Source organism: Lepisosteus oculatus, chromosome 8 (assembly GCF_040954835.1).
Source record: "Lepisosteus oculatus isolate fLepOcu1 chromosome 8, fLepOcu1.hap2, whole genome shotgun sequence".
Taxonomy (NCBI): domain Eukaryota; kingdom Metazoa; phylum Chordata; class Actinopteri; order Semionotiformes; family Lepisosteidae; genus Lepisosteus; species Lepisosteus oculatus.
In genome coordinates, this window is record NC_090703.1 from 9,290,107 (window position 1) to 9,313,983 (window position 23,877).

At 39.4% G+C, this 23,877-nt stretch overlaps 4 protein-coding genes across 10 annotated transcripts; 2 read left to right on the forward strand and 2 right to left on the reverse strand.

Annotated features, from left to right (window-relative positions):
* Positions 1–83: 83 nt before the first annotated feature.
* Positions 84–4,046, forward strand: gstz1 (glutathione S-transferase zeta 1). 3 transcript variants are annotated; one of them, XM_015350357.2, is made up of 9 exons: positions 84–134; positions 956–1,007; positions 1,191–1,258; positions 1,540–1,620; positions 1,996–2,121; positions 2,505–2,580; positions 2,909–2,961; positions 3,245–3,294; positions 3,740–4,046. In XM_015350357.2, the coding sequence occupies exons 1-9, from the start codon at positions 117–119 to the stop codon at positions 3,864–3,866; spliced, it is 651 nt and encodes a 216-aa protein (XP_015205843.1). In that variant the 5' UTR covers positions 84–116; the 3' UTR covers positions 3,867–4,046. The 3 variants fall into 3 exon arrangements, with proteins under 3 accessions (XP_015205843.1, XP_006632273.1, XP_015205845.1); XM_006632210.3 differs by lacking the exon at positions 84–134 and adding an exon at positions 578–862; XM_015350359.2 differs by lacking the exons at positions 84–134; positions 956–1,007 and having other exon boundaries at positions 1,186–1,272.
* Positions 4,047–5,344: 1,298 nt separating this feature from the next.
* On the reverse strand, positions 5,345–12,309 carry LOC102689185 (rab9 effector protein with kelch motifs). Of its 2 annotated transcripts, none has more exons than XM_015350356.2 (13): positions 12,090–12,309; positions 11,458–11,634; positions 11,102–11,207; positions 10,411–10,536; positions 9,896–10,018; positions 9,622–9,805; positions 9,034–9,156; positions 8,500–8,687; positions 8,075–8,271; positions 7,757–7,848; positions 6,480–6,534; positions 6,213–6,310; positions 5,345–5,817 (listed from the first exon to the last, which is right to left on the reverse strand). In XM_015350356.2, the coding sequence occupies exons 1-13, from the start codon at positions 12,149–12,151 to the stop codon at positions 5,579–5,581; spliced, it is 1,770 nt and encodes a 589-aa protein (XP_015205842.2). In that variant the 5' UTR covers positions 12,152–12,309; the 3' UTR covers positions 5,345–5,578. The 2 variants fall into 2 exon arrangements, with proteins under 2 accessions (XP_015205842.2, XP_069049277.1); XM_069193176.1 differs by having other exon boundaries at positions 11,458–11,579; positions 12,090–12,175.
* Positions 12,310–14,922: 2,613 nt separating this feature from the next.
* On the reverse strand, positions 14,923–21,209 carry tmed8 (transmembrane p24 trafficking protein 8). Of its 4 annotated transcripts, none has more exons than XM_015350625.2 (6): positions 21,130–21,209; positions 19,713–19,824; positions 19,227–19,320; positions 18,156–18,282; positions 17,345–17,638; positions 14,923–16,828 (listed from the first exon to the last, which is right to left on the reverse strand). In XM_015350625.2, the coding sequence occupies exons 2-6, from the start codon at positions 19,820–19,822 to the stop codon at positions 16,611–16,613; spliced, it is 843 nt and encodes a 280-aa protein (XP_015206111.1). In that variant the 5' UTR covers positions 19,823–19,824; positions 21,130–21,209; the 3' UTR covers positions 14,923–16,610. The 4 variants fall into 4 exon arrangements, with proteins under 4 accessions (XP_015206111.1, XP_006632423.1, XP_015206112.1 ...); XM_006632360.3 differs by having other exon boundaries at positions 21,113–21,202; XM_015350626.2 differs by lacking the exon at positions 21,130–21,209 and adding an exon at positions 20,960–21,050.
* Positions 21,210–21,883: 674 nt separating this feature from the next.
* LOC107077785 (sterile alpha motif domain-containing protein 15) lies at positions 21,884–23,875 on the forward strand. The gene is made up of 3 exons (XM_015350628.2): positions 21,884–21,967; positions 22,401–22,499; positions 23,258–23,875. Exons 1-3 carry the CDS (start codon positions 21,893–21,895, stop codon positions 23,429–23,431), a joined length of 348 nt encoding a protein of 115 aa, XP_015206114.2. The 5' UTR covers positions 21,884–21,892; the 3' UTR covers positions 23,432–23,875.
* Positions 23,876–23,877: the final 2 nt, after the last annotated feature.

A 23,877-nucleotide genomic window follows, 5' to 3' on the forward strand; every position in this document is an offset into this window, starting at 1 on the left:
GACAATCGGCACTTCGCGCAATATACTTTCCAACTAATCAGAATATTACGCTCCTGCAAGGGTGGAGCTTTATATTTAAAGAGAAATGTGATATCGCGACATCATTTCGAGGAAAAATGAGTGCCGCGCTAAAGGTAAAAGTGCGTGTATGGATCAACGCAGTGTCTAACCCCAAAAACACATGGCGTATACGTGAAAGTATTAGCATAACCTTTTAGGAAGATGAACGGTTTCAAAAATGTGAGACACGCTCTCGTTACGTGATTTGCTGTGAGCTCTTCTAATTCCACCCTTATAATATACATACGTCTGCAGTACGAATGATTCATTATTCTGGCCACAGTAAATAGGTGTGTGTGCATTGAATATGTATTAAGTTCAGTTCATTGCCATGCCATTGTCCTGATTTAAACTAATTTATGCTTGTACTACACAGCAGGAGACACTGCTAGAAGTGGCTACAAGTTGAAAATCTTTCATTTTTGACGGGGATGGGGTAAGACTGCACATACCTACTTCGCAATTGTTCTTACTGTGCAAACAAAAGGATCTAAATATAACTTTATGTAGCAGATTTCGGTAAAATGGCACGCATGCTCGATCTGCACAACGGGAGTCAGATCTGGGGTTTGTCGTTGTTAAACGTTCCTGATCCCAGACTTCGGACTGCATCGCTCGTCTTGATGGTATCACCACACGCATGGGTGTGCTTAGTCATGCTGGTATGAGAAAGCCAGGAGGAGGATTTTTGGGACGTTATCTGATTGGTTGCCATAAAAAGAAAAGATCGCTATAACTTAACTGATATTCACTCTTTGTCAAGGCCCCGTTATATTACGGTACTATGGCAACTCAAACCAAGGTGAGAATCAAATTGCACAAGTGTTCTGGAATCCAAGTGTAAAACCGAAGTAATGGCAACAGAATTACATTTAAATTCTTTCGTCTCTTGTAGCCCGTCCTGTATGGATATTTCAGGAGTTCCTGTTCATGGAGAGTTCGAATCGGTGAGTTCTTTCTGATAACAGTAAGCTTGCAATTGGCACAGAAAGCCACCTTTTGTTTTTAGCATTTCATTAACTATGTTTACGTTTTGCCTTTTATACAGTACTTTTTCAAAAACTGGCATACACCTAATAGAAACCAGATGTAAAAGATTACTTAAGTGGTTCTTGTCTTGCCTTCCATAGCTCTTCTGCTGAAAGGTATTGCATACGACCAAGTCCCAGTGAATCTTATTAAGGATGGAGGTCAGCAGGTAACCTTAAACTGGTAATTTTAAAATGATTTTGTTTAGTTTAAAATATGCAATAAAATATTGGAAAGGTTAAGTGTTTTTTTTTTTGTAGAACTACCCACTTATTTGAAAGACCTTAAAACAAAAATTCAACCAGAATAGTGGGACTTAATGAAATCGTAAAAGTACAGTATTAAACCAGCCAGAGCCATAGAGCTCATAAACCAGTTCATATTTAAATCCAGTTCTCAACATCACCCAGTTGCCTCATACAAAAATCTATCATTTCTTGCTTATTGTAGCTAACAGAACAATACAAGACCTTAAATCCCATGCAGCAGGTGCCTGCAATGTGCATCGATGGCATCACTCTGTCCCAGTCGGTAAGTTTGAATTGGGAAATCCTGGTAACTTTTGGAAACATGGCTGTCCGGACAGTTAAAGACCATTGAAAGCCAACAGATTCCTTTTACAGTAAATTGGATCCAGATTAAAACATCTTTAGAACAGTTAAGCAACAAAACATTAATAAAAGAATGTGTTGATGTGCTAATTAGAAAAATATTTTCCACCTTTTCCCCCTAATTTTATTTCCCTTCACATTCTGTACTACTCAGTTGGAAATAGACATATTTTCCATTCTAACCCATATTCCTTGCATTGCAGGAATTCAAAAATTAAGTAAACATTGTATGCATGCAGGTTAGAGACACTGATGTACTTATACCCGTTTAAACGTTTTCTCCCATCATCCCCAGCTTGCAATTATCCAGTACCTTGATGAGACCAGACCTGGACCACGCCTGCTCCCAGCTGAGCCCAAGCAGCGCGCCCAGGTGCGCATGATCTGTGACCACATTGTCTCAGGGATCCAGCCCCTTCAGGTAACAGAATGCACAAGTTAATGTGAATGCCCCTTGGCTGAAACCTACATTCTCCCTTCAAGTAACTCATACAAGCCGACATCTGTGATAAATACCATGATACAAATTCTTCTTAATTAAAAGAAAATCTTCCTTTAAGCTATCGCCAAGTAATTGACGATTATTACATCACAGAGAGGGTGAACAGATTACTATATTGAGGTAATAATCTTGTCAAAAGCTGTTTGATTTTAACACAAGGTACTTTAGGTGCAGAATGTTCGGAAATGAATGAACATTCTGATCAATTGTCCATACGATACCAATAAATGAGCTAATTAAAAACGTTTTATTAGAAACAAATGCTTAAACTATGTGATGCAAGATCTTTTCTGTTCCCACAGAACCTGTATGTACTACAGAAGATTGGGACTGATAAAGTGGAATGGGCACAGCATTTCATCATCAGAGGTTTCCAAGGTGTGTCTGAGAACTGTCGCATTGCACCCTACCCACTTCATAGGATTTCCTGCAGAACATTCTACATACAGTAGCGTGACACTTTCTTCTTTGCTTTTTAAAGTCCTGAAACATTTAAAACATTTATTCTGTATCTTATTGTATATAGTACATAAATTCTCAACAGGAACATCACATTATTGTGCTGCAAGCTAGTAAATCATTATAGTTTTTATTTCGGACTGTCAAGATATGAATGATTCCAAACTGTTAACCACATCTGGTGATTCTGGCTTAATTGGACATGGCACTTTGCCTGGGCTGATAAGTGTTCACCATGTTTCTCCAGCACTGGAAAACCTCCTGCAGCAAACATCGGGAAAGTACTGCGTCGGCAATGAGGTAAAGTAAAATGCATGAAAAAGTTTAAGTCCATAATCTACTGAGCAAGTCAGTAGAAGGTCTTCTGGGAAGACTTTAATACCTCATTTTCAGTTTGACTTCGCCTCTCTGCAATTGTCCAAGTGCCAAGGTTTCTAAATTTGGTCACTATAGAAGTTATGAACTTTGCACTCACATAAGATAAGCTAGCTAAATATTTAACATGTACAAAGCTGTGCAGGCCTTTTCTTTCAGTAAGTCTTGTTTTAGCAAGTGAATGACTGATGCTTTCTCATTTTTGTAGATCTCAATGGCAGATGTTTGCTTGGTACCCCAAGTTTATAATGCAGAGAGGTAAGACCAGGACTGGTTAATGAAATGATTTCTCAAAATGAAAGATGGCAATTAAGTAAGTGGCCTTGGTCTACCCAAAATAACTTGAAATCATCCTTTCTAAACTATGAAAGGTATTTGTTCAACATACCTAAAACATTTGTGCATTTTAATAAACACAACCCAGAAGGTTATGCAGTTTATCCCCATAGTGCTTTCAGTTAAAAGGGATACACCTATTTGATTCCTGAGTAAAAGCTATATACAATTTCTGAAGATTTGGTGAAACTCACTGTGACAAAAACAGTGTTTTTAATTTTTTCTCTAATGCTGCCTGTAACACGGATGCACTAATTAATTCTGACCACCTCAAGCATCATAGGTTTTTACATTTTAACTGTCAAAGCAAGTCTCCAATAGAGAAATAAAACTTCACCACTTAAGGGAACCTGCGTTTATCAATTAGATTTAAGGTGGACCTCACTCCATTCCCAACTATCAAGAGGCTGAACCAGACCTTGCTGGAGATGGAAGCATTTCAGACGAGTCACCCCTCATGCCAGCCTGACACCCCAGCAGACCTGCGTGTGTAGGACTGCTCTGCAGCTGCTCTACCAAAGTGGAGCTGGAAAGGCCTGTCCAGTGCTCTTCAATCTGGAAGCACGCAGTGGAACTGCAAAATGACCAGGTGTGAAAAATAACTGATTTATGACGGAACACTGTACAAGTGAAGTCCCAACGTTAAAAATAAATGGTGAAAAATTTTCTTCCCATTTATGATGTTTTTTTTTCAGATTCCAACTGTAGGTGAATTGGCTGTCTTCTCTTTTCTGCATTCCTTCCAACCACCTCCACAGCAGAAACCTCAATCGTCTCAGTAGCATCTATATTTAGCACCGGGGTACTTTTGTGCACTGGGGGGGGGGTGGTGGGGGAGAGACAACTAAACCTTTCACCATTTACAAAGTTATAGATTACAGGTTCCCAGGTTTTCACTGTTGGATAGTGGAGCTAAAAATACTAATACCCGGTTTTCATTTATCAGGCTGTGGTCACAGTGAAAAGTCTTGATCTCATCACTAATTTCTACAGTCTTAGGGGACACTAAGCTACAGTACTCTGATATAAATACTATTACATTTTATTAGCAGTAGAAGCAGCTACCACTGTTGCCTCAGAGTAGCAAGGTCCTGGGTTTGAATCCAGCTGTAAGAATATGGATGGAACTAGCATGTACCCAGTGGGTTTCTCTCACCTCTCGAACACATGCAGATTAGGTTCGATTGGTTCTCTATAAGCATACAATGTGTTGTGCATGGGGGGATGGGGAGGTCCCATGTGCTCCCTTCACTTCTGCTTTCCCGTCACCCTCCCTTTGTAGACTTTGTGGAAAGAAAAGAGTCTTTCTGGTAATGGATGGTTACTTGTACTTATTAAAAAGCAGTTAGAAGCACCAGTTTATAACACAGAAAGGAGATAAAGCTAAACCCACAGTATGAATCTGACAAGCCGCCTCCTTGAGTGTCACAAGTGTCTTCAGGCATGTGGGGGAGCTACAGCACCTCTAGCTGCTGAACTCAGATGGTTTCTAGTTGTATGTGCATTTGAATAGGCTTTATCAAAACTTCAATTAGTCCTTTCAAAATGAGGTAACCCAATCCTAAAACAAATTTTGGTATTTATATTGTACAATATGTTTACATCTTAGTCTGGTTCGTTATGACAGGAGATTTAGAATCTTTTTTTTTTTGCTTAGGTTTATTACTATTAGGGGTACAAGGCTTGGTAGTGAAAACAAGTCTTTCAAAATGATTTAACAGTGCTACATTATCTTAACAAAAAGTCCCCAATTCCCAGATGAGGTGCATTTCAGAGTTGAAAAATACCAACTGATTTACAGCAAGTATAAAAGTGACTTCAGACTGCCAGAAAGTAAGGTTATACACTTCAGTCCTTTCAGACAGACTCCATATCTATGAACCTCACAAAAACAAATTGCTAGGCAAGAAAGTGACAATGTTGAGCACTGTAAGCCATTTTATACCATCCTAAAATCTATAACCTACTGGCACAAAAATTCAAAGATATTTGTCTACCCTGCAAAAAAAAAAAAGGCTCAAAATATAGATTATATAATTAAAAAAATAAAAACTAATTTTCTGCTTTTAAATCTAATGGTCTGTTGAATTACACACCAAAACCTGCTCTTAAAAACCTCAAAATTTCAAAAATTGGAAAAATAATCACTCTCCCAAATCCAATCTCTGCTGCTAAATGTAAACAAACACTTATGTTTAAGTTCATATTAAGGACATGGCTTTCTGCTCTCCGTTTCTAGTTCTACAACGGTTTTGAGGGTGTCGTTGTAGAAGTTTCCAGCACAGTCGGAGCCACCGAAAACAAGGATAGTACAGCAGGTCCTGTTCCCCTGCCTCTGCTTGTCCGCATCAGTGAGGTGTGGCCAGGCGAGATTGACCATGCTGTGTCCGGCCCGGGGTACTGCACTAAGCGCTGGCGATGGTACAGAACTCCAAGTGCAGCTTTCTGGAAGAGAGAGGAACGCTGACTGCCTGAGCCAGCTCTCAGTCGCATGACAATAACAAATGAGTTGGCCTTCTTAAGAGGGTTAAGTTGAGGAAAACTGTTTGGCCTTAATTAGGTAAAGATTCAAATAGAAAGCGCAACAACCCAATGCAAAAATAAGCCGTGGATTTACACCCAACTTTCCTGCAAGCCCTAAGGGAGATATCATCATGTTGCACACAAATAAAAATGAAACAAAAAACACATTACGGAAGAATACAGAACACTTCTAATTTTATATTAGTGCTTTCCTACAAATTAAAGTACATAACTTTCAGCAGCAGCAAATTCTAGCGATGCATTTAACTGTTCACAAAATAGACTGGTGCTTGTGGAAGTTTACATTTGTTACTTACCTAAATTAAATAAATGAATGTCCTGAAGGGCCCCATTGGTACTACAGCCACCACTGATCAGTATTTTGTAATCAGACACTGGTACAGCTGCATGGAATCTGACAATGACATTGGTGGATTTACTATAATTCACCATGTAATTTTTGCCATAGTATACTACTCCTTAAACAGACATTCACCAAAGTCAATTTTTACAATTTCCTTCTATTCTGAAGGATATCAGAATACCCTTCTTTTCTCAGAACTCAAACTTGAAATGATTCTCACCCACGAGGCACTGGAGGAGTGTTTTCATACTTAACAGCTGTGTACTCCATGAAGCCTGGAACAGAAGAGTTTTGAGAGGTAAAAATCTACTTCAAGCAACCTTAAAACCTCAACACTGTTTCACAAGATCAACAAAGAAGAACCACAGAGAGTTAAGCACCTTAAATAATTACTTATTCACAAAGACCTGCAGTAGCTATCTAAAAAAACCTGTTCTTCTATAGCATTTGCCCTTAATACATGCACAGTAAATTTAATAAGAAACCAAAACCATCAAAAGAAACCACTATAAGTACACAGTATTGACTAAAGATTTTTTGGCATTTGGTTAATTGGACACGGATAATGAGTTGATTTAAACCATTAAATCTGGAAAATAAAAACACAGATAGGAATCAATATGCACAGTTTACCCAGAGAATTATGCATCTGTGCCATTGGTATGCTGGAGGCCAGATAATGTCAGGTGAACTCACCAGGAATGGAGGACATGTGCAGATCACCCTGATGGAGTTTGGCAAGTGATGTGTGGATGTGCAGAATGAGGCATTGTTCGCATTTGACTAATCAATTGCAATGTGCAAGTGTGACACTGTGGACAGGAGGATCTCATTGATATAGAACTCCACTTGTGGTGCTTGAAGGAAATCTGAGTGGATGGCGTTAAAGTCCTGGCACCTCACTTGCTGCCTTCCAGATGGTCTCATCCTGGTATATAACATTCCTATAGCTCGCATGCTTGTGTAAGAATAATTACGTCAAGGAAGCAGTGATCTTCAGACTTGGGCCCCACTGAACATCTGTGGGATTATGCTTCACATCTAGAGCACAGAAACTATTGAATTTGCACAAGCTTGTCCAGGCTCTACAAGAAGATTGAGGGATTCCATTGCATGACAGCATCTGCAAATTGGTGGATGGACCACCACCAGCAACAACTTAAAGTTGAGTGTTTAAGTACAGACTTACAACTGTGGCCACACACACACCACTGGCCAGTGATAATCCCCAATAGTGATAGGTCTCAATCAGCATAATGACTTGACCTAGGTCATGCCTATTCGTTAAAATTCCAATGAGCCTGCTACAAAAATAGATATATTGGGAACTCATTGCAGTTCTAAGTGTTCTATTGATGCTCAGATTACCAAAATCAGAATAAAGAATAAAATGCACTAATTGCCAGTGCCACGAAATGAGAAACTATTTGTTAACACAGCTTAAATTCCAGCAAAAAAACAACTGTGAACCTTGCCACACATACAGTCTGGTAATACCTAGATCCATTATATGGAGATCACTCAGATAGGCTGGAGTCTTTTTCCCTCCAAAAATAATCAGCTTATTCATCAACAGGGTAGCAGTGTGCCTATAAGAATAAAAATAACAGAGCATTAACATTTGATTGCATTCCTTTACACCATCTCACCAACCCTCTCTTATTAAAGATGGGGTAAGGTGTAATATGCAAATTCCTTTAATTCCTTCCCCTTGTAAGTCTTTCTCCACAGAAAAATACTAAATAGAAAGTGGGATAAAAAGAGTTGCTAAAGATGATAAAATAAAGAAATCATGCTAAATAAAGAGAGACTGACCCAAATCTTGGCAGGGGCTTGTCTCCCTCAACGATGGGCTGGTACCACAGCTCATACTCGGGATTGAAGATGTACAGGGCGTTGCTGCAGGCCTTGCCTTCAGGAGAGCGGCTGGGATAGACGCCACCGAAGACGAACAGTTCCTTCTTGTAAATGGTAGCGCTGTGGTAAGCCAGCGTTGGAACTTTGCCTTTTGCCTGCAAGCCACGCAAATTGAGCTGTTATGAAATCAGCACATGGCTGATGAGGCTGAACAACGATGGATTGTTTTCTCAAGGCAGTAAACAGATTAGACCATTTCCAAACTCTTACACAGTTAACAAATATTCAGGAAGTTTGGGTGGGTACCAGACCCAAAAACAAAAACAATGACCTTTTGAAAATATATAATCAAAGGTGTACGGAGCACTTCCTGCTAAACTCACAGCAATGCGAGACCACTTCCAGGTCAAGGTACAGAGGATGTAAATGTCACTATAACGTTTCCCATCTTTCATGCCACCAAAGACGTATATTTTCTTGGATTCGGGGTCATATGTCGCAGAGTGACCAAGCGAGGAGGGTGGGGTGGGGCCTGAGGCAGAGGAGTCCATTGGAAACCAAAAGTCATTATCTGCACCAAAAGACACAAGACCAGGTCACTTCCTGCAATGGTGTTTTATAGTTTTATGTGGGATAAAGGGTTGAACATCAATCTGCGTTCGCACGTACAACAGAACATTAACGCTTCATAAACTCATACGCTCATGAGGTTCTCCCAGTACGACTGTTGCTTCACAAACCTCCACTGCCTTCAAACACGGGTGCTTTTTCTATTACCATAAATAAAATAAAAATGGAATTCCTAAAAATATTGCTTTCCTTAGCAGGCAAGTATTCACAATCGGCAAAACATTAAAAAAAAACGTCAGACCTCACAATACTAAGGGTGTGAATAGAGGATTCCAGCGGCTGCTCACCAATCTCAAGCTTCCAAAGCGAGTCCTTGCAGTGCGTCTGCTCTTTTGACTCTCCTCCGATCAGAACTGCAGTCTCGGGGTCACTGAGGCACATCGTGTGACTCCACCGCGGACTGGGACAAACTACAGCAAAAGAGTTCATTTCTCAGCAAGGCCATGACTCTGCTCTGACATGAGAAAGCTTCAGTAAGGAATTCTTTTTACTTACTGTATTACCTACACCTATTACTGTGAGCAATGTAATTACATGTATTTAGTAATGCTTTATTTCTGTCCAATTAGACAATATCTATGCATCTCATGAAACACTAACACAATCAAGGATAAGTACCGTTTCCTTTTCCAGGCTATATGTGGAACTGAGGAAATAATTAAAAGCCTATACTTATACTTCTTATACTTCTGGCACATTTCTCCCAAATCACACATAAAATATTAATGGTTTCTAGATGGGGGAAAAAAAAAGATAGCTGAAATGTTAATACTACATTAATTACAACATACAAATCAAAAAGACAACTATCAGATGTAATTGCATTATGAACAGAGATACTACATGGATCACCCTTATAAGAGACTGGGACGTACTTGCTTTGCCAGATTTCCTCAAGCACAACACTGTTTTCTCTTCATCGCTTCGCAATGCTGATCGCACACAGCGCTTCTTCCTCAGGCTGGGATCTTCAGTGGAATTCTGGGAGCTGCTAAGCTCTCCTGAACTTGAGTTCCTGAGCACTCTCTTCCCAAAAACTGTATTTTTAGGTGCATGATCCTGCATAAGAAAAACATCAAACTAGTTTTTAAACACATACATTTCTCAGAATGTGTGCTCGCCACCATAGCATTCCTGATCACTACCTACCATTGACAGGGCTGGCGGCTTTTTCAATGGGGAGCAGTCTCTGGTCTCGCACCGTGTCTTGCTCAGCTCTGCAGAGCTTGTACTCTGGCTCCTACTCTTTCTCCACACTGTGGGTTCAGGGCTCTTCACGCGTTTGTAACAATATACGAGAACGCTCAGTTCATGCAGATTTTTAAGACAGTTTGTCAAACGAAACAGTGCCATTTCTAAAGGTTACTATGAACTTGCTGAATCCAGTTTTGTCCTTCTTTTTATCACTTGCGATAGTGCTTAGAAAGTCAAAGAACGGGACAAAGAAAGCACCCCATACTCATTTACATGTCACTTTTTGACACAATTAAATAATCCTTGTTATTTAAAAAAAAAAGAAAAATGAAAGTTTCCTGGCAAACACACCTAGAAAGCAATAAGGGGTGAAGAAAAGTGACACTATCAACTCAACTCTTGTTGTCAGATGTTTTCTACCTGTATTGGTTGCTCACAACTGTTTTAGATCAGCTTGTGCTTGTTCTCACCAGCCGAGTTCCTCCTCTGTAAAGCTTTGCAGCAAAGGTCTCCACCTGTTGTGAGGAGGCCTGCCAGTCCAGACTGAGGCGTTTCCGTGACGACATCGGCGTGCTGCTTGTGAAGCTAGCTTTGGCCTGTTAGAGAAAACATTTCGGGATGAACACTTTCAAGGGCCGTCTGCCCAGCAAAAGGTGACTGTTTGAAATTCTCCTTTGTAGCCAGGCGAAGCTTTAAAATGGCGGATTTAGAACCTTACAGCGGATGTAAAAAGTTTTGACTTTCCTTAACCTATTGCTAAATAAAAACGAACACATCATTCTTTGGGAGTGTTAAAATACCTTTGCAAGAAGCAAAAAGTAAAATGCACAAATAGTTTATTCATATTAGGCACCAGAGTGAGGTTAAGGCCGCACCTGTGATCTTTCTTGCACTCACAATCTTCTGTGCTCTGCTGCATTGCTATTCTAATCTTCAATTATTTCCTGCACACCATTTACCACCTGATGGGCTTTGTTTTTACTCTGTATTACACTTCTAACATGGCTGCCTCACTCAGTCACTTTCTATTTCTTCTACGGTATTTGAATGATTTGTTAGGTATTTACTTTATGCCTGCGTCTGTTTTGCAAGTTGCCCCAGAGAGGGCTATCTGCCCAGCCAGTTACAAGAACGACCCCCAGCACTAGCGTCTTGCCTTACCTTCCCACTGACGGTCAGCACAATTTTCCCAGAGACCCCAAGATCTGCCTGCTCCATTGCAGCGGTCAGAAGGTCCAGCCTCCAGTCCCCCTCCCACACCAGGCACCTTCATGTACATTTTATAACAACATGAAGTGAAAAGAAATTAAAAACTGCATTTGCTAGGAGCGGACAGTACAACTTAACTCCAATGCTCCGTCTCTGGACATCAACGTTTATTTGGGGAGATGCCTTGTCTGAAAGCGACCTATTCTACCGTTACAATGTTATTTAAACAAGGAAAGGCCCAATACCATAGCTTGCAAGTGCAGTCTGGTTTTGTTCATTACACTACACGTTGTTACAGAAACGGGTACCTTGTTTCTGAGGAAAGACCACCAATCTTCTGTGGCTTGACATCGGGGCTGACCAGCACCTCTACGGAGATGGTGGTATCGCTGGAATACGACTTCCAGTCTCCAAGGCTGAACACGACGAGCTGTTTTGGCAGAGGCAAAGGTAACTGCGCCCGGTAGCTCAGACGGTTTGATTTACTGAAGGGGGGAACACAGCAGTATCTGGTTGCCATTTCGAGATTTCATCAAACAAAAGCAGATTCCAACTCTACCGCTAACCTGTGCCTTTACCAACACAAACATTTACACTTCACTAACTGCGAATTTATGCTTAGTAAAGGAACGCTCTCGATATTTCAAAACCTGCAACTCACAATAATCATAAAATAACGACGCGTTTTGGTAAAACACAAAAGGTGAATTACAACTGCTTAGCCCTAAAGAGCATAAATTGAAAAGACACCTGACCTAACTATTCAAATAGTTGCAATTTATGTAGCCTATTTTACCTGTAATTGCATGAAACTATTTTATTACAAGACGTTCGGTTACTACAATACTGCGGCTTATTCAAACAAAGAACACCATCTATCTAAATGCTTATCTTCGAGGATGTAGCGTTTTCAATTATCCGAAAATCTTTCTGTAACTACCTGATGAATTGCTGGGGTGCGTCTCGCAAGGACCAGAGAGCAAAAAAATTGACCCTCCCCATCTCAACCAGTCTTTAAGAATTATACATTTAAAACGCACTTTTAAGTACTTGTCTGATTTATGTTAAATGTGCGGCTTTGCAAACTTTTACATATAAATACTAGCCCGCCACTTCATTTCAAACACTGTGAAACGACGGACGCACCACAGTACAAATTACGTCAACCCCTTGGCGTCTCGCTTATAATGACGTTGAATACCAAGCCCTAAATCGGTATTGGTTAATGAAAACCTTAGAAAAGACAATGTATTTTAATTTCTGTATTTAACTTCTATTGAAGCAATCTTTTGAACGTCCAGGCGGGCGCAGAAGAGGCAGTGTTAATCTCTGTTGGTTTTAACGACCTGTGTTTCAAACTGACAAAGTAAGAATTCCCACTGTAGTTTGCAGGCTATACTGCAATCCTTTCATCATGAGGCGCTCAGCTACGTTTAGAAGCAATTTAGCTTCTCAGGTGGTTTACTTGACTGGCAAATCAGCTTTCTATAATGAGAGCTATGGGACCCAGAGAACCAGCAGTTCCATCGCGGGGAAAAAGTATTTTCCCAGATTTTAATCTTACTGGAATCATACATTGATTGTTGTATAAGACAGGGCTTTTCAACCCATGGAGCCATTCAACGCCGCTCCACTATTTTGATACAGCCAACTACTTAATTGCTGTACTGATTTAATCATGAATGAAATCATTCAAAGCAAGGCTGTGGAATGGACTGGAAGAGTCACAGGCCCAAGGCATAGACACAGTACTTCTCCTGGAGGGCCAGTGTGTCTCCAGATTTTCATTCCAGCTCCACTCCTGACAGGCTCCACAAGCTGGCTTACTGGCTTAACTGGGGCAATTTAACAGGTTCTCTCAGCTCTTAAGGTGCTGCTGATGTAAGGCGATCTTGAAAACCTGCAGCCACATTGAACATGTATCGAGAATCGATACACATTAAATATGTTTAATATTATTAGGACACCTTATTTTTTTCTTGGTTGTCAGGAATAAAGGTATTTTAAACCTACATCATTTAATACAAGGATCTTGAACACTGGTCCTGGAGAGTCCCAATCCATCTGATTGTATAGATCACCAGTAAATGGACTATTTCTAAATTGATAAGTTAATCAGGTAATTTGCTAAATTTTGCTAGAATATAAAAATATATCTGAGTGCCAGTCAATCCAAGAACATGGGTACTGCTAACTCAACATGTTACTTGCTTAATTCATACTGGCATTGGCCATCATTGGAAACTGATAGTAACTGGATTAGTCTAAAACAACTCCAAAACCAATGTCAGTCACCAAATGTATTACAATATTGAACCTTTGATCCTATCAATCATATATTATGCTCAGTTTAACTAATAGATTTTAAAAGATATAAAGGAGCCAAAACTAAATTTTCCTTTTCAATAGCACAATTTACTACGGTTAGAAAGAAAACACTTACCAGTAATCTCATGAACGTGACTGATATGGCAATATTTTATTGCAGTAATTTGAACATGATTGTGGATAATTCTTAGAGGACTTATGTGGATGTTAAACAGAAGGTTTTTAACATTAGAAGTTAATATAACTGATTATGTTATTAAATTGATAAGAAAAAAGCTGCACGTTTATTTTTTGTATTTTGTATCATTATCAGGTTGTTCACACAGAGGAGTCAGTAATAACCCTGAAGTTCATAGATTAAATTATATCAATTTTAGCTTGTTCTAAATGGGACTTCTGTGAGATAAGATGATCAGAATCTCAGTATCAGTAGGTCAATTGTATTGCACAGAAATTAAGGCAGGCACAGTGCAAACAATTATATGGCAGCAACATTCACCTCAGCTGTCACAAAGAGAAATAATTGAACAATTAAGGGGAAGATACAAATTCTGGTGTCAACACAATTCCGTTCACAGTCATTGACTGGGAATTCATGTTTCTCTGGTATCAATGTAATATGATTACAATGTATGAAAAACAGCCACCTGTTCTGTACATCAGTGGATTTCCAAAGCATCCAGGATCTGTTCTAAAGGGGTGTAAAGTTTCTGTATGTTTCTCAGAAATATTTGAACTTTGCAAAAATTAAACATCATATTAAAAGTATAGTGAGCAATTAAAAATGTTACAAAAGCTAAATAATTCCATTACTAATTTGTTGCCTTTTCCAAGCCCCCAAGTATATAAAAGCATATACTTCCAGAATAATAAGAATCTTAAAAAGTAGGGCTTTTAAATACTTTCCACTTCAGGTTGAATTAAATCCCGGAATCAAAGGGATAGATTTGTCATCAGCTCCTTTGATACTATACAATTAGTTGTTTGCTCAATGTTAGTGGTGTGAACTTTAAAAAGCATTTAACTTCAGTGCTATTTTAGTTTACACAACATTGTATAAGCCGATGAACAGACACTGAGCCAGGACACATCTCATAAAGCTGCTGAAGATGTTTCTGATGCTTAAAGACAAATATAATTCTCAGGAGGTGAGCTCAAGAAAAAGAAGGAGCTGCATCACAGTTCCACATAAGAATTTATTCTACTGCACGTACAGAGAGTCAGATAAACATCTTGCAACCTGTTAAAATGAGCAAATAACATGGAGAATAGTTCAGAAAAGACAAAACTATAAACTACTGAAATGAAAAGATTGCACCAAGAGTTTTCTGAAAGACGTTTCAACAGGAGAGGGAGAAATATACTGACACAAAGCACAGTTCTGACACATCTGAAAAAACCTTTACACTGTTCACGTAAAGACAAAATCCAGTGTAACAAAGATGGTAAAGCAAAATGAATTTATTGACTTAAAAAAGATGTCAGAAAGAGCGCACAGTGACCTAGTACAAGAGAAATTTACAGCACAACGAATGCAATCAGCAGTTATCTGTATAGCAGCATAATATGTGATTTCTTTGGAAATGGCTATGAGCGCTAGAGATATAAAATGTTTATTACAGCAAAATAAACTTTTCCAACCAATTGGAACTAGTTGCTTCAACGTAAAGAAACAGAGTAATCAAGAGAGTGGTGAAATTATGTAAGCTGATTTCTGAATATAAGGAAAAACATAGCTGAACCACAGTGAGTTACTTAGCACAAAAGAGTTTAGTGTCAGTTTGACCTAAACAGGGTTACAGAATACACTAAGCACCTAGTGCAAAGACCCACCCGCCTTTCCTTCTCTGCTCCAGTGCACCCGCTTGTACAAATGAAATATGCCCCAGGTTTTGCACTGTATTAAACTAAGGAAAGAGCCAATATTAAACCCACAGGCAACACAACAGAGCACTTTTCTGAGATAAGAAAAGCTATTTTTTAATTCAGTACATCAAAATTAAACTCAAGTGCACCCTTCATTTTATTCCAATTAAAGTCATGTTTTTTTTCCACATAAATCTTTTTCTGGAGGCCGGCTGTCATGGATATATCCTATGTGAATTCTCTACTTTTAAGTATATACATTTCAAATCTGGCAGTAAATAAGCTTTTGTAAGGGGTTCTCTCAGTTCTGTTAAAAATGAGCTCTTTATTCTACACCCAAAGAGGCTGAAGTCCAGGGTGTAATCCAATAGTTTAATGTCAAGTGGGTTTGGTTCCCTGAATGTGACAACAGGTTCCTTTTTTAAAACTGATATCCTAATGAAAAGATCTGAATAAATATATTAGGCAAGCTGCCAGTTTGATTGAGCACGTGTAAAATTGTAATGTCCAATCCTATTACTGCATTTTCTGTTAGTCTATGTAAACATTTTGATGTACTGAAATGAACACAAGGAATCAAGATTTCTTTCAGGATCTTTCTGCTCAATCATATGAAAGGTTAGACTTCATAAAGAAAAAAATGAATAAAACCAAAAGCTTAGGCACCTGAAGAAACACAGTGACAGGATGGTATAAATAAACATGGCTACATGAAAATGTATTACGATTGTCAAATGTATTTCATAACCAGTCTGCCATGAGTGTGTTCCATTACAGAATATCTTACCCTTTATAATATTAAAGGTCTTTCTATTAATCTCTATATAAATCTAAATACATTTTCTTTCTTTTCTCATATAAATATCCATCATTGCAAAAACAATGGGGTCTCTTCAGCACTATAGATCCTCGTATTTATTACACAGAGCATGTAAACCAAAACCTTGCAAATAAGGAACTTTATAATATAACATCAGTGAAGCTTAAATAATAATGACCTAAAACAGCTGTACTATTCAGCTTTGAAAATTCATTTTCCAGAAGTATGAGTAACATGTTACTCAGTTGTACTGCTGTCCAGAATGACAATATGTGGCTTACACTACTTAACTATCACAATAACAATAATATTGGTCAATTTAAACAAAATATAGACTTTTTTACCTAGCCCTGATCCATAAACACGATATCACATCAAATAAAAACAAACAAACAGATCTCTAAAGTTCTTCTTTCAGACATTCATCTTCGCAATGTCGCTGAGTGCTCAGATGCTGTAATATATCCTGTAGTACAGCGTTTTATTCCTCCACAGAGAGTAAGAGTTATCAAACTTGAACAGGTATGTCCCTTCGCCCGGGTATTCATGACTGCCACCCTGCACTGCTAAGTGGCTGTCCTGTCGATACACTGGAAGAATCTCACCTAAATGCGAGTTGGGAGAGGACTTCGTGCCTTTCTCTACATCTCCTGGGACGATGGATCCTGCATGGAAAAGAGAGACAGTTCTGGTTCCATTGACTCTATACATTTACTACATTTCCAAAGCTTTCTTCACCACAGTAAAGCATGTGCCCCACTTTCTGGAAATAATTCTATCACTGCGTAAGCTTGGAAAAAAATGGTAAATTCTTTGTTTTCATCATCTGAATGTATTTAACACATTCAAAATACAGTAAACTGGTGTTTACTGGCAGTTCGAAAAAATTTGGAAGAGAAAAAAAGGCCCAGAGTGTGTTCCAACAGGATAGAACAAATTAAAATCATCATCCATTCAACATCAGAACCTCCATGCAATATTATTATCTCAATGGCAACCCAATTTTTTTAATATCAATAAGTATTTGTTAAAGCTTTCTGGTACAGTACTTAAAATATTCAGTTTATGCAGTTTTTGTTTTCTACAGAATAAGACGAGGACTTCAAAAAGTCTGATCCCATATTTATAAGTTTTTGTAAAAATAGAGAGTCTACAAAAAGGAGAAAGGCAGCAAGACTCACCCTCCAGCTCATCTTCATCATCCTCGTCATCACTGGACTCGCTGATCTGCACGGTGATGGCTCGGCTGGTGACCGGCGTCCGGTCGAAATAGATCCCGAAGCCGATGTCGTAGTTGTCCGTGGCAAACTCCCAGCACACCCTCTTTCCCTCCGGGATGGTGGGCACGTGCACCGTCATGATGTCGCCGCGGTAAACGGTCACCACACAGTCCTTCTCCTGCCGCAGCTTCGCCTTCAGCTCCCTCACGGCCGGGGAGGTCCAGTTGGACGGGGGTATGAGGGGCGGCGCCTGAGCTGCAGCGAAGAGCAGAGACGCACACGAGTCACAGCACTGTACCTGGCAAGATGGCTTTTGCCAGAATACTCCTCGATCATTCCAAAACTATGAATTATCTTCATCCCTCTGTTTTCCTCCCCACTGATGTGTGGTGAGCGGACTGGCGCACTATAGCTGCCGTTGCATCATCCAAGTGGGGTGGTGGCAGTGGGATTCCCCATTACCTGGAAAGAGCTTTGATTGGAGTGTCCAGAAAAGTGCAAAAAATCAGTAGCAAGTGTAAGGAATTATTCATTCTTATTATTAAAACACCCAGGCAGAGTTCTACATTGGGAACACACTGCAAAGTCATGCAATCTGAAAACAGATTACAGAGGACTCTGGCTCAATCAAGCCACTCCTCATCGGCTATCATCCCTGGTCGCACACTGTAGCTCCCCCTAAGCGCTTCAGCCTCACAAATTGGCATCGGGCACACCTCACGTATGAGGGGGAGGAGCATTGGGGCAAAACGAAGCATGAAGAGATGCTCACCTTTCCCGTCGGTAGATGCGGCCTCATTGCTGCCTGAGTGGATCCCCTCCGAGCCCCTGTTGGAGTCTTGCCCTGGAGGAGGGGACACTGATTCAGCCCAGCAAACCGTGCCAGCTGCCTGACTACTCTAAAAACAATTCAGAATGCCAATTAGCAATGCGCTGTTAGAAAATCCCGTGCATCCATGTGTGAGCTTTTACTGTATGAGAGAGAAAACTTAAGAAAACCTATTTTACTACTATCAACTGATTAACCTCCTCTTGTATGTAACCTTCCATCCCTGAAAATGCTTTTAATTAGTTTCTGTTGAATGAAAGTAGTTTAATGAGGCTATTGCCTATATCAAAACTGGTAGATATCACTTCAAGTGAAATCCATAATTTCTTCTTATCAGCTTTGAGTTATTTGTATTATAACCTCAGTACGGCATTATTCAGAACATCTGGGATTTTAGCATCCTTGAGTGCACAAACGTCTTTCATGTAGCATGTCTGAGCTCCCCACCCAAACTGCTATACAGTACATGTACATATTGCAGCCAGTATTCACAGAGGTACTGTATAGTGCAAAGATCCTCACTCAAGTGCCATAAAATAAAATTTTCCGTCGTGTGTTTTTAAGGAAATAGCATTAATCAACCTGAAGCTTTAGACAGGGGATGAGTTTTCCTGGTGCTTGTTCTAACCACATTCTCACTTATATAGCTGGTCTGTTTATTTAGCTGCATAACTGCTGTACGTCTAACCAGCCTCTGTGCTGATTAACAAGTAACTATTGCTGTACTTTAATGAAGTGAATGTCTTGTGGAATCAACTGTAAAATACCTTATATATCTATTTTTTAATACATTATGTTAATGGTTTAATTGACAACTCAAATTGGAACAAAATAGGACACAATGCCCACCAGGAAATGTGTTTGAGACCCCTGCTTCATGCCCTTCTCACAGTGGGCATGCGATTTGAAAACAATCAATGTACAATATCTGACAAACACAAGATCTGGCAGGCCAAAGATGGTTTGATGTCAGTGGAATGCATGCAAGATAAAGCCCAGTCCCCACGGATTTACCTCTTTGGCCTGTTCAGTTCCTTTGTCTTGTGTGCCGTCTCTGTCGGGCTGGCTGGTGCTGTCAGGGTTGTGGGAAAGGTCTGTGCTTCGAAGCCTATCAGTACGATGGATAGACAGCACAACGCAAACAAACAGCAGTAAGTGTGAGTAACTGCGACGTACAGAACATTGCGCTGTCCGCAATCAGAAAGTAAACCACAGATAGTACACACTTCTACAGGGTGTCAGAAATCAAGACGAACTCCACAGCCCTTAAAAATCTCTAAACCACAGCAACTGAGATGTATTTAAATACAAAGAAAACAATACTGTGTAAAGTTAAATAAATGTTCGCAAAACACTATTTCTTGTATCCTCTATGCAACCAGCATATTTATTACATGCCATACCATAGAATATTTAGGAGCACTTGCAACACCATTAAAACCCAAAGCTTAAGTATTCCTAAAGAAAAATGAAAACTACAATTCAGCAGTTATCAGCTACCTCTCTTGAGCATTGTGCTCACAGCTCTTTGAAGTTATTCCTGGGAAGGAGGAGACAGACAGAGAAGACAGTCGGGACTGAAGTTCTGAACTTGCTTCCAAATTCTGCATTTCTGAAAAAAAAAAAACGTTATAGGTGAAAGGGGGTCACAACTTTCAGATTGTGTTTCAGTTTATTTCTTTGCTAACAATGACCTTTGTTTCAAGCCAACTCACTCATTTTACACTTATACTCCAAACATATACAAAACGCTATTTTATTACTCCGATCCCTATGGTGTTTCTTGGAAAGTGGCCCAGGAAGGGAAAAAAGCAACTCAGAAGCTATGAGCACAGATTCATACTCTTTCTTCGTGAGCTTTGGAACTTACAGGAATATTTTAATGCACTGCACAACAGCAAACATAAACAGGCTGAACGGCAAACAACATGGTTATTCCCCGTTTGCAGAACTTGCCGAATATGGAACAAACCTTTTGAAAGCCTTTAACGTTTATACCGCTAAAGATACACAATTGCTGCAATCCATTCTAATTGAGTTGATTACTGTAATGCACCCATCTGAGTGAAAACTGGAAAATACACCTAGAATAATATTTCACATATATCCCATCGTGGGCTCTAATGTTAAACGCTGTGGAGGCCGCCTGCCACCAGTTATTTGTAAATATTCGATTGGAAAATAAGCCAGTTGTTACTTTACGAAAATATTTACTGAATGGCACTGGTTGTTCTGGGCAGTATGGTCAAATTCGTACAATCCTGAAACCCGTTTTAAACGACAAGCGATTAATTGTACATCATTCTGTTACAAAGGAGTAATCATCCTTTGCATCAGGGCGGTCCTCGCATGGTTCTGTATTAAAGTAATAAAATATGGCTTTTTGAATGAGCACACACGTAGTAGTTTTCATTTTTTTTATGCTGAGCTACTCGAATGGAGCAGATCCGCATGCAATTACTCCTCACTAAACGAACAGGCGACTCGTTCCCGCTAACCCCTTCTAAATACTACATATACTGTATACAGTGATCATCTAATGCGGCAACTTTTAAAACTATTTTACGCAATAAGGATTATAAGAAGACCGGCCATGTAAACACTTTTAGCTTTTTGGCAAATTCGCGCATCAAAGACAAAAGATGTAAATATACAAAATCGGGTGGAGTCCCAGACTTGGGCGATGAACATTTCCTTCACGCTTATTCGAAAGTGATAAATCGGCCCGTACGTGTCAACCACATTACCGTTTTTCGGCGGAGTACTCTTTGATTTCGCTCGCTAAAAACAGCGTGACTGTCAACTTCTGAAAATCTGGTATTTTGATTTGTACATTTCTACCGGAAATGGACTCGAAAGCCCCCGGTGCTCCTTCACTACTGCAATCTTATGGTGCTTACCTGGGTTGTTCTCGTACCGATTCGAGCCACACCGGTACCGATGCCTATCCAGAAACCGACCCAGGCGCGGTAGTCAAGCACTGAATGCAAGCAGCCTCCGAGCTCTGCGCACTCGACATTGGTGACCTTAGCACGAGTGAACGAAAGCCTGAGGAGGAAAAAAAACCACAGACGACTTCCGTAATAAAACGACAGCAGGCGGAATTTGACGAAGTGACGTAAAGGCGCTGGTAATGAAGAAGTCGCTTTCCTTGGCTTTAACACGGCGTGTGGTGCTTTTTCTCAGAAAAACAGCCCAAACACGCAGCCAATTGGCTTATTCGTATATTTTGAAAAAAAAAATATTGTTAGTGATGCAACCCTTGCTGTATTTATTTTTTTCTCGTCTTTTTATTTAAATCATATTTTGAATATAAGGCCAAAAAGTTTAGATTTATTAGAGATCATTAGTTTGTTGCTAATACCCTTATTAAAAAGACGGGGAGATACGTTCACTGCAAATCACTTTTAAATCATTAACGATATCGGTCTCATTTGGTTTCTTCTATGATTTTTATAATGCCTGTCCAATAAGCATTTTTGTAATACACGTGAATGGCATCAGTTTTAAAATGGGAAGAAATCGTTCGGAGTATGTTTTCAGATTTATGTGGCCAAATACGTGACCTGTCAGCATTACTGATTTTTATGAAAGGTGTTTCTCTGAACCGTACTGACAAGCACCGGATGTCTCTTGGTTGCTATGGTAGCAGTTTCCTTGGAAACAGGTACACAACCAAGATGGCAGATTACCTGAGCTGGAGCTGCGAGGAAGTGGCGAAATGGATAGAATCCCTAGGCTATCCCCAGTATATGGTGAATATGCTGCTTTCATTAACGAAAATGTACAATTACTTATGTGGCTTACAATTATCTTTAAAATCGGAAAGAGGTTATTTTTCGACTGTTGATGTTGCATTTGTTGACGAAAAAAATGTCAGAATTTCTCTTGACCACAGAATTGCTGGAAGAATGAAGATAGATATTGCTCTCTTTTATTTATAATTCACAAACAATTAAAAAAACACATGCTACTCATGTAACTCACTAATGGCACTAAAACCAACCTAATTATAAGAAATTAAATATTTTTGGATACATCATAAAAGCTAATTTTGAACTATATCAACAAACTTTTCTGCTCATGATGCCAGCACTTGGAAAGCAATACTGGATACAAGTTTAACTGAGTAAAAAATGTAACATGAAACACATCTTTTATGACACTAATGTTTGTCTTTCTCCTCAGGCCTGCTTTACAGAAAACCGCATCAATGGTAGACAATTGATCTTAATAAATTGTTCTACACTTCCTAGATTAGGAATCATAGATTTTGAGGACATGAAGGTAAGGGATAAGAGAATTGAGAAAGAATACTTGTGTTGAATTTCAGTATTTTTTATATTGCAAGACCTCCATTTTCCATTTTTACATCTCAGGGAACAAACGTGAAGCTGTGTCTTGTTGATTGCGTTCTTACAGTCTTGTTAATCGTTTGGTGGAATTTGCAATTCTGTTCATACTGTACCACACATGCCAGATGGTACTCTGGTACTTAGCACTCCTTTCGAGTGACTGTCACAATGTTCCTCATCATCACAACAGAAATGTTAAAACTAATTTATGCTTGACAGTCTTTACACCCACATAAGCATGCAAGATAACAAACACATTTCCTACCAATGTAATCTCACTGAGTAAACAACAACTGAGAATTTCTGCATAATGAAGTATTCATGATGTACACAGGGGATAATCAAGGAAATAATATTGCAGAAAAGCAAAAACATCATCTGAGTGTCTGATCAGCTTACCCTGATCAAGCAAATAATCATTTTATTCCTTATAAGCATATATAGTATGCATTTCTGATATACACATTCCCTGTAAGAACTGAAGGCTATCCTAGAAGCATAGGGTGAAAGGCAGTACTACACTCAGGATGGGATGGCAGTCCATTGCCACACTGCCTAGCATATAGTGCAATTTCATTTGTGTTTAAAAACACAGAATAATGTATGCAGTTTAGCAGTAGGGCTGAAGGACCTCCCAGTTTTAAGTTGGATGAATGTTGATTTACCCTGACTTTTTCATTTTCTTTCAAGGCGATTTCACATCGCATTCAAGAGCTGTTAGAGACCGAGGAGCCCCGATGGAACAGGAGCATTGCGCTCCCCCGCAGGGACACAAGGGGGTTATTTTTAGAGAAGAAGAGTCGAACAGGAGAAAGTGCTGATTCACTCACATACAGCCAGTTTCTGAAGGAGATGGACAACTAATGCGAAGGCTTCTTGAGTTGCAGGTGTCGCTAAAAATAAAATACATTGAGGGAAGCACATGAGGGAATGTTCACTCCCAAGTTAGCCTGACTCGTTCTGTGGGTTTGATTGTCATTGGGTTGCGTTTAATACAGCTTTTTTAACCCAGAACAATGAAAATGATGTTATGAGTATTTTTCAATGTTAGCTAAGTAACAATTTAATGTACTAATCTCACCAACAGAAACCCTGCTCTGAATTTCATGACTAAAATGTTTTAAATAAACAGTACAAAGTCAGCTTCATTCAAGTTTCATACAGTTAGTGACTGTGCGTTCAAGAGAATTATTGTATATATGGTGTACATATATACAATTATTTGTATGTATATAAATGTGATGACTGCATAGAAAGTTTGGTTTCTTCGTTTCATCAAGATTATTAAAGAAAGGCTGCACAAAGGTCGC